Source organism: Tupaia chinensis, unplaced genomic scaffold, assembly GCF_000334495.1.
Source record: "Tupaia chinensis unplaced genomic scaffold, TupChi_1.0 Scaffold000159_1, whole genome shotgun sequence".
Classification (NCBI taxonomy): domain Eukaryota; kingdom Metazoa; phylum Chordata; class Mammalia; order Scandentia; family Tupaiidae; genus Tupaia; species Tupaia belangeri.
Genome location: NW_006159630.1, coordinates 3,783,054 through 3,792,374, shown reverse-complemented (window position 1 = coordinate 3,792,374; position 9,321 = coordinate 3,783,054). Strand labels below are relative to the sequence as shown.

Sequence of the window (9,321 nt, the reverse complement as noted above, 5' to 3'; positions counted from 1 at the left end):
CAATGCTGCTGGTCTGTGTCACACACACAGCGGCAATGGAGGCTGGACCTTACCTGAAACGTAACTTGTGCCAGAAAAATGAGTTTGTCTCGCTCGAAGAGCCCGCGGGCCGTGTAGATGTAGACGGAGTAGGTGATCTCGTCCGTCAGGTTGATGACCCGCTGCTTGACCTCATCGGCAGGCGCGGTCTTCTGGATGGCTTTCTCGAACACCACGTTGAAGGCCTGAGGGAGCAGCCAGAGTGTCGGAGGCCGGCAGAGTCGGACTCTGTGGCCGCCCCTGTGGCCCCTGGTGACCTCTGGTTTGTTTCCGTCTGGGGAGGGAGTCCCGGGGTGATGGGACCTCCCCGGCCACGTGGGAGCCGGCTGGCCTAGCCACCTGCCTACCCAGGCCCTCCAGGCTCTGCCCCGCAGCCCTCGGAGGGGCCGGGCCACCCTTGGCCACACCTTGAGCGAGAACTGGTAGATGGGGTTGATCTTGTTGAGGTCATTCAGGATGAAGTACAGCAGCGACGCCCTCCCGGCCGCTGGCCTGTAGCTCTCCCTGGCCTCGTTGATTTTCGCTTCTGTGATCTTTGCCTCTTGCACCTCAAGACAGGCAGGGGGGCTTGGTGAAGACGGCAGGGCTGGCACGAGCAGGGGGCCCTCCTGCCCTGTGCCCCCTGGGAAGCTGCCCCACACGCTCAGCAATGGCGGCCCCTTCTGCCGCCCGGACGCTCTGAGGACTCATTGCTGTGGCCTTTCTCCTGCTCCATGGAGGTGCACCCCCAGCCCGGCTGCCACACCCCGCGTGGCCGGCCCTACCTTCTCCTCGATCTCGCTGGCTGTGTGCTTGGTGGTCTCCAGGTTCTCCACCAAGGCAGTGTCGCCCAGGAAGTTGCCCGACGCGGCCGACAGACGGGCCAGGAGGGAGTCTTCCAGCTCCTTCAGGACAATCTTAAATTCATTCTGAGACTTGGTGAGGTTGGCCTGCGGGTGGCAGAGATGGAGCGGGCGGCCCCGGTCAGCCTCGACTGGCCTCCAGGTCTTCCTGAAGCAGCGAGGCCAAAGCTTGGGATTTGGAATGAGAGGAGTGGCGCCAGACTGAGGAGGCTGAAGGCAGGGGACCCCAGGGCCATGGAAGGCCTGCTCCCACCCAGGCCTCCTGCATGGAGATGAGGGAAAAGGGGACAGGGGTCAGCTGGGGACCCGAGCCCTGTGTGTGCTGGTCGGGCCCAGAGCCCTGTGTGTGGCTGGACGGGCCCTGAGCCCCGTGTGTGCTGGACAGACCCTGAGCCCTGCATGTGGCTAGACAGACCCTGAGCCCCGCGTGTGGCTGAGCACGGACCGGGTGCACCCTGTTCTCATGGGACAGCGGTTCGGAGCTCTAGAGGTGCCTGAGGCCCACTGTGCCCTCGCGTTTAAGTGTAGCGGTCACTTGGCTGAGGACGAGTTTGGGAGCCAGATGAGGCGCCGCTGGGACTGGCGGCTGTGGGCAGGGATGCTTGGGCCTGGCCCACCACCACCATCACCTTCAGCTGCTCGAGGTCTGGACGCTCCTTGGCCACCACAGCAGCCAGGAGCTGGTCCTCCAGCCCATCCCTGGTGACCAGGAAGTTGATGAGGGTGCACTGGGCCTGCATCTCGGGCTTGTAGTGTGGGTTGAAGTACTTGGTGTGCAGGATCAGGCGGAACTGGGCGTGGTACTCCACCTCCTTGTCACCAATCTTGATGAACCTGGTGGTTGGTGGGGCGGAGGGGCACCCGGTGACCTCGGGACCACCTGTCACAGCAGCCTGGTGGCTGACCCCTGGCCAGGCTGCCACCTCTAGTCCCCCTGGTTGGTGGCCAGGCTCTGTGACTCCCCCAGCCCCTGCTCTCTGGCCCGGGACGAGGCCCTCCACAAACATGACCTTCTTCTGGGTGTCCGGGTGCCGCCTCCCGTGAGGTCTACCCTGGTCTTGGCATTGTGCTCAGCCAGGGGCCTCGGCAGGCTCCAGTACCTCCCGGTTCAGAACCAACACATTCGATTCCCCAGGGGTTCCGGCAAGCAGCCGGGCTGGAGATTGGGTGTGCTGATTCACTGGGGTGTGTGTGTGTGTGTGTGTGTGTGTGTCTGACTCCCCAGCTCTGCTCTCCTCTCTTTTCTTTCTATTTTTTAAAATAGATTTTTTTTTTAACCACAGGGTACATCCACTTGCTAAAGAGAGACAGAGAGAGAGAGAAAGTGAGAGGTTGCCCCAGCCCCTGGGAGATGGCCACGCTGCGATCCCTTCTCCTCCACCTCCTCTCGGGGCTTCGAGCACGCATGCACATGCTCCTGTGTTTTTCAAGCTGCCGAGTCGGAGACTCAGACTGTGTAGTCGGCCATGTAGGACCCAGCTCCCTAACCACCATGCCACTGGCTGGCCCCGGCTCTCCTCTGTCACTGTGCCCCGGGGTGGTGACACTCACGCACGCCCTCTGGCCTAGGATGTCAGCCTGTCTACTCTGTGCCTAAAGGTGGCACCTGACAACTGAGGTCCATGTTGCTGAAGTTATTTATTTATTTTAATTTTTTTATAAGAGTAATGCGGGGCTAGCCCCAGAGCGTAGTGGTTAAAGGACCTGGACCCCACATGGCCAAGTACAGTTTGAATCCTGGCCCGAGTTGCTAGAAAAAGATGCCGGGTATGTGTCTGCGTGTGCCCCAAATTCAGACAGGATGGAGAAACGGAGGGGAAGGGGTTATGGTATGACCACACTCCATTAGGGGGTGTTTCCCTTCCCCCTTACCCCATCTCTCTCTGGAATGTGCATGCACCCTCTGGAAATGGAAAAAAGAGAGTAATACAGACTCAGTATAACAACTGATGAACAGAGAATGTGGTAAGCCCCTCTGGTGGAATATTGCTGTGCCGTGAAGAGGAATGGCGCTCTGGTACATGCCACACCATGCGTGAACCTCGATAACGTGCAGCTAGGCAGAAAGAGCTAGACACGAAAGGCACAGAGTACGTGGCCCTGCTGAAATGAAGTGTCCGGAAGAGGCCCGTGCGTGGGGGCAGAAAGCAGGCCGGGGGTGCCGGTTTCTGGTGGGAGGGGAAATGGAGAGTTGACGGTCCAGTGGGTGCAGGGGTCCCTGTGGGGTGGTGACAGTGTTGTGGAACTAGACTCCGGTGAGTGTGCTGAAGGCTACCGAATCACATGTGTTGACATGGTTCATTTTATTTGTGTGAGTTTCACCAGTTTTTAAGAAGTCTAGTCCTATAACCTAGTGGCAAAAGGGACTGAATCCCACACGGCTGGCCGTGGTTCGAGTTTCAGCCTCACGGCTTGAAAAACGAGCTGGGCACACATGCTCTGAGTGTCCGGAATCCGCAGATGGTGCAGAAAGGGAGAGGGGATTGTGCGTGACCATGCCCTCTGCGGGGTGCTTTCTCCTCTCCCTCTGTGTCTCTCTGGAAAACACACATGCCCTCTGAAAAAAGGAGAAAATAAAGTGATTCGGCCCCCAGATTTGCAAAGTGCATTAGAACAGAAGGCAGACCGTGCCTATTAGGGACGGCTACTGGAAGTGGTCCCCAGCCAAGCTCGGCGCGGGCCTTCCCACCCGGGATGCACGTGCCGGCCAGCCTCTCCTCTCGAGCCTGGGTAGCATTCGTGAACGCCCCACTGTTTACCACTGCAGCACAGGCAAAGCCGCGAGTTCTTCCGACGAGCACACACCAGGCCCCGCCAGGACGGCGGTCACCTGAACACACCAGGCAGGGGCGCAGCCACTCACTTCCCCTTCTTAATCGTGTTCCTGCCCAGCAGAGGGTCCAGCACGGGGTCCACGGTTTCGCCGATGTTCTCGATGAGCAGGATGTCCCCTTCGGAAATGGCCTGCTCGATGATGTCCAGGTAGCTAGGGCACAGTTCCGAGGCGGTCAGCCAGAGGCCCGAGAGGCCAGCGTTGTGGGGAGAGGGAGCCCCCTGTGGGGAGGGGGAGCCCCCCGTGCTCCTCCAGGGAGGGGGGATGGCTTTGCAGACGGCCCCGTACCACAGGGCCAGCTTTGGGCCTCAGAGCCGGGTTCACATCTGCATTGCACTTGGGTTCTGACCCAGGGGCTGGCCGCCAGGGCAGCCACCATTCTCCACTGCGAGGAGAACACACCCACTCAACAGCTGAGGGCCTCTGGCCAGCGGATGGCCAGGCGGGACACAGCCCAGGCCTGCGCCTCGGTGGCTTCTCCTGGGCAGGGGCAGCAGGTGAGAGAAGGAGCGCGGAGCTGCACTGTTTACACCGGTGCTGTGCCCCAGGCCGCGCAGGGAAACGTTGGCTGGGCTTCCCGCCCCCTTACCCAGGCTTCCCTCCAGGGGCCCCTCCTGTGGCTTGCACACCTCTTCTGCCCCAGGCGGATGGCTTTCAGCTCACTCCCGTATTTGTTTTTGATCCACTTGACTCCCTGCAGCTGGGCGTCCACGATCAGGGGCCAGCGCTCTGTGTTGCACAGGATGGTGGCGTTCTCGGTAGACATGCGGTCACTGGGCAGGCCCTGGTTGTTCCAAGAGGCCACGTCCGCATCATCCGTCAGCAGACTCAGGGGGTCCAGGCCTGTTGTGATCGGGATGGGGACCTGCAAGGAAGGTCCCTTAGAAGGGCTGCAGCAACCTTGGCACGCAGGGAGAGATGCCCTCCACACAGTGCCGTGGTGCCACAGCTGGGCGCGGTCTCGGGGGAGGCAGCTGTAAAAGACGGCTTCAGCCACCTCGGGCGACATATGACACCCTGAGTGAGCCAGGCCGTGGGCCTAGGGGTCTGTTCTGCCAGGACCCTGCCTGCATTTCCCTAGTGAAATACATGGCCATACTTACCTTTAAGTTATTTATGTAAGGGATCCAAAATTTGTCCATCAGTTCATTCCGGTACTTCTTGGTGAAGTAGCCCACGTAGGAGACGAAGGCGGAGATGAGCAGGACATCCCCACACAGCGTGACGCCCTGGCTCTTGAAGTTCTCCACCGACTCGGCCCAGCGGATGTTCTCGGACGCCAGCCCGCCCACCAGCCTGGAACCGACGGGAGGGGCCAGGAGGGCTGAAGACCACGGCAGGCCTCCCAGCAGCTGAGAGCCCTGGGCGTTCCAGAGCATCGCCTGGCTCAGAGGCGCGGCGTGAAAGTGCTGCTGGGATTTGGGGTGAACGCTGTAGGAGATGAGGTCCTGCTCCCAGCAGTGACCGGGCACCCTGGCTCCTCTCGCCGTCGCCTGCCTCAATTGATGGGCTGTGTGTGTGTGTGTGTGTGTGTGTGTGTGTGTGCCTTTTCCACCATAGGGTGCGCACAATTGACAGACACAGAGAGGGGAAGTGAGAAATCACCCCTGGGGGAAGGGCCACACCAATTTCTGGGATTTTTGGCATGCACATGCACTCGGTGTGGTTTTCTTTCTCTATAAAAAAAATTATTTCATTTATTGTTGTTATTATTTTTAAATTTGCTGTAGGTTACATGCACTCACCAGAGAGGGACAGAGAGAGAGAGAGACAGAGAGAGAAAGCAAGCCACCAGGTCCAGGATTCGAACTGCAGTCAGCCACATGGGAGTCCAGTGCCTTAATCACCATGTCACTAGCTGGTCCCCCCGTGTGAACCAGATGAGGGACTTGATCTGTGGTTGGCCATGTGGGAGTCCAGTGCCCTAACTGCCATGCCACCTGCTGGCCCCACCACGTTCTGGACTGGAGTGTTTGTCCTCAGGGCACTGAGCATGTGCTTGACCAGCAGGTGGTGGCCACGGGACGACCTGGCATCCAGGAGGCACCTGGCCCTGTGCGGAGTGGAGACCCCAGGGTGTGCCTCGCGCTGCTCCGGCTGCCAGCGTGAGGACTGGCCCCGACCTTAAACAGTACACGGAGAGTCGGGATGCACCGAATACGGGCGCTTCAATGAGTTCATGGAAAGTGCAGCTAAAGAGTCTATCTTAGTGCAAAGGAAGCTGACGTTGATGCACAGTTTTGGTTTTTTCCAATATGCATTTCCTATGAACTTTTTGACGACCCCTCACATGTGTGGAAATTCAGGTTGCCTGGTTAGGCCCCCCGGGGACTGTCTGTGGTGCCCTGCTCGGTCCAGTGGGCGAGGGTGGCTTAGTGAAGGGCTGGCCAGAGCTGGCGCCTCTGGGCACAGTCTGCCGGTCAGGTCTGGGGCGGGTCGTGGAGGTCCTGAGTGCCTGGAGACCCCGAGGTTTAATTCCTTTGAGCTCAAAAGGTGAAAGCTACAGCGTGTCTTTTTCTGGTGAGGCTGTTCCTCTCATTCCGGGGACTCATGATCCCTTTCGAGGGTTCCCAGGGGCAGGAGAGTGGCCGTGGGGAGGAACCAGGTACCTGTTAGCCAGCGAGATCACCCTATTGGTGGTGCTGACACTTGATTTTCTCGGCAGTCGCTTTCTCGAACGCTGACGTCAGATTGCTCAGGTTGGCATTGAGTTCCTGCAAGGACGAGCAAGAGGCCTTGGAGTAGAAGGCCTTTCTTGCTCTGGGAGCCGGGGCCTGGAGCGGCCCCCAGGGCGGAGCACCTGGAGCGGCCCCCAGAGCGGAGCATAGCCAGGGCTCACGGCACAGTCTGCTCCCTCCTCCGGGCCTGCGTTCTCCCCCTCTCTCTCCTTAATGATCCACATTCTAGCCCGGGCCCCCGCTGCAGCACAGGCCAGCACTCTGGCCCAGCGTGCGAGCGGCCGTCACTCACGGCGATCTTGTTTCTGATGCGCGACAGCTTCTCTCGCGCCTCTGCCAGCTCCGCGTTGGCCTCCTCCAGGGCCTGCCTCTTGGGGGCCACGTCGCAGTAGACCTCGTAGAAGCGGACGATGTTGATACACCAGGAGCACAGGCCGGCCGCAGCTGTGGACTTGGAGCGGATGAACTCGGGGTCGAAGGTCGGATTGCCTTGGTAGGGCCTGGGGGACAGCGGGCAGGCACAGAGGCAGGGCCCAGGTGACGCCGTCGCCCCTTTATTTCTGCACCACCCACCATGAGGAAGACCAGCAGGAGGGGAGAATGTTGGCTCTTCCTTCCTTTTTTAATATCTTAATGATTTTAAAAAATATCTTAATGATTATACAAAGAACAAAATTAAACCCTTAAAATGAAGATCTCTGAAGTAGAAGCCGGGGTATGAAGGTGAGTGGGAAACTGTGAGGAAAAGCCTATATTCTAGGCCCAGCCCCGCAGCACAGCAAACTGCTGTGCATAAGGAGCTGGAGTCCACATGGTTGGCCAAGGTTCAAATCCCAGCCTCAGTGGCTTGGTAAATATGCTGGGTGCACTTGTGCGTGTGCCCAAATCCCGAGGGGAGGGAGAAATGGAAGGGAAAGGACTGCGGCGTGGCTGTGCCTCACCAGGGTGTGCGCTCTCCCTCTGGCGAGTGCCCGTGCCTCATGACAACAAAAGAGAAAACCAGGGCAGCAGGTGCATGGGAGTGAAGGCAGCTGGACCCCACACGGCCAACTGCACTTCAAGTCCTGGTAGTTGAAACACCAGGAGTGCCTGTGCATGCCCAGAATCCCGGGGGAGAAATGGAGGACGGGCTTGTGGGGTGACCATTTCCCTGGGGTTAATCTGTCGCTTTCCTCTCCCCTCTCTGGAGAGCGTACATGCACTATAGGAAAAAAACAAAACAAAACAAAACAAACAATAACAAAAAAATGAATGAAAGAAAGAAAACGTGATGGTTGATTTTTTTTTTTTCTTAGTTCTGCTCTAGGGTGCTTGTCCTCATGGGGCCCGCCTGTCCACTCACTGCCCAGGTGGCCCTCTTTCCCAGACGGGTCAGGGGGACCTGATACCGGGTTGCCAGGGGACAGCTAGGCTGGGGCCACCTTGGCTGGAAAACGGGCCTGGAACGTGCACCCCATCGTGTGAGATCATTGAGCCTTGGGGCGAGGGGAGCACCTGATGCCCTTCCCACGCCCCACAGTCCAGCTCGAGGGAGCCACCGGCAGTGCGAGGGGGCCCGGCTGTGGTGCCTTCACAATACCAGCTGGAAGGAGGAAGAGTGCACGCCAGGGCCTCACTGTGCATGTCCTGCGTGTACTGTGTGCGTGCACACATGTGCACACTGTGTGCATGTGCCCACGTGTCTGTGTGTGCATGGGTGCATGTGCATGCGCGTTGTGTGTGTGGTCAGCTGCTCTTGCAGGACAGGCCCCTGTGGGGCCTGGCAGGCCTCTCACGGTCCTGTACCTGAGGGTTCCCTACTGCCCTGTGCTTGTCAGCTGTGTGCGTGTCAGCCGTGTGCATCTCAGTCATGCGTGTGTCAGCTGTGTGTTTGTCATCCGTGTGTGTCAGCTGTGTGCTCGTCATCCATGTGCTCATCAGCCGTGTGCGTGTCAGCCGTGTGCTCATCAGCCGTGTGCGTGTCAGCCGTGTGCTCATCAGCCCCCGGTTCCTTCAAGGGGAGAAACAGAGTGGTGGGGTTTCTCGAGAGCCACGCCTCATGACGACACCCTGGCATGTTGGTGCAGCCAGCTTTGCCCAGAAGCTGGGTCTTTTGGGTCCCACCTGTTCTGCCCCAGACGCACCCCTACCCTGGGTGGTGGGAGAAGAGGCCCGGAGACCAGCCATGCCCAGACTCACTTGAAGGCTTTCAGGCAGGCCTCAGGGATGTGCTCCTTGTCGAACTTCTTCAGGGAGTCAAGGAAGGTGTCCACCTTGCCCATCATGATCTTCGCCGCCTTCCAGCTCTTGTCCTTGGGGATCTTGCCCCCTGGAGCTGTCAGAATCATGACTGTGGCCGTGACATTGACCACGGCGTCTGGGGGGGACCCGAAAGACTTCAGCTCTGTCAGGTTGTTCTGCAAACGTTGGGGGTAGGTGTGACTGGATTCGGCCTGGGCCTGGGCGACCGCCCCAGGACGCCGCCGGGAGCGGGTCGCTGCTTACACCTGTGGCAGAGGCCACTCCACCCTGCCTGTCCTCTTTGCCCTGCTTCACCTTGTTCAGAGTGTCGAGAGCTTCCTGCGCGGCCAGCAGGGCCGGCTCTGCTTTGGCCAGGTCTGTTTCACAAGCCTTTTGTTTCTCAGTGACATTCTGGAAGGAAGCCAGACAGAGATCATTGTTGCCCTGTCTCTCCATCCATCTGTGTGGGGGTGCCATGTTGTGGGGAGCCCTGGGAAGTGGCTTCAAGACCATTGTGCGATTCTTCCAAAATGGGGCAGTTCAGATTACACGGTCTGCCTCCCTCTGAGCAAGTGAGAGCGTCTCTATCCACGCGTACACTCACTCTGCTCTCCCACACGTTCGCTTGCTCCCTGTGTGTACATGCGGTTGCTCGCTCCATGTGCATACATGTTTGCTAGCTCCCCATGCATGCAGGAGTTGGCTTGCT

General features: G+C 59.1%; 1 protein-coding gene across 1 annotated transcript in view; it reads right to left on the bottom strand.

Annotated features, from left to right (window-relative positions):
* DNAH17 (dynein axonemal heavy chain 17) overlaps positions 1-9,321 on the bottom strand; it is a 125,888-nt gene that overhangs the window by 22,903 nt on the left and 93,664 nt on the right. Inside the window, 12 exon segments of the mRNA XM_014586747.2 lie at positions 54-224; positions 447-587; positions 804-968; positions 1,511-1,715; positions 3,745-3,867; positions 4,344-4,579; positions 4,818-5,010; positions 6,324-6,356; positions 6,358-6,428; positions 6,685-6,892; positions 8,571-8,788; positions 8,928-9,023. Of these exon segments, the coding sequence (XP_014442233.1) occupies positions 54-224; positions 447-587; positions 804-968; positions 1,511-1,715; positions 3,745-3,867; positions 4,344-4,579; positions 4,818-5,010; positions 6,324-6,356; positions 6,358-6,428; positions 6,685-6,892; positions 8,571-8,788; positions 8,928-9,023 (1,860 nt within the window).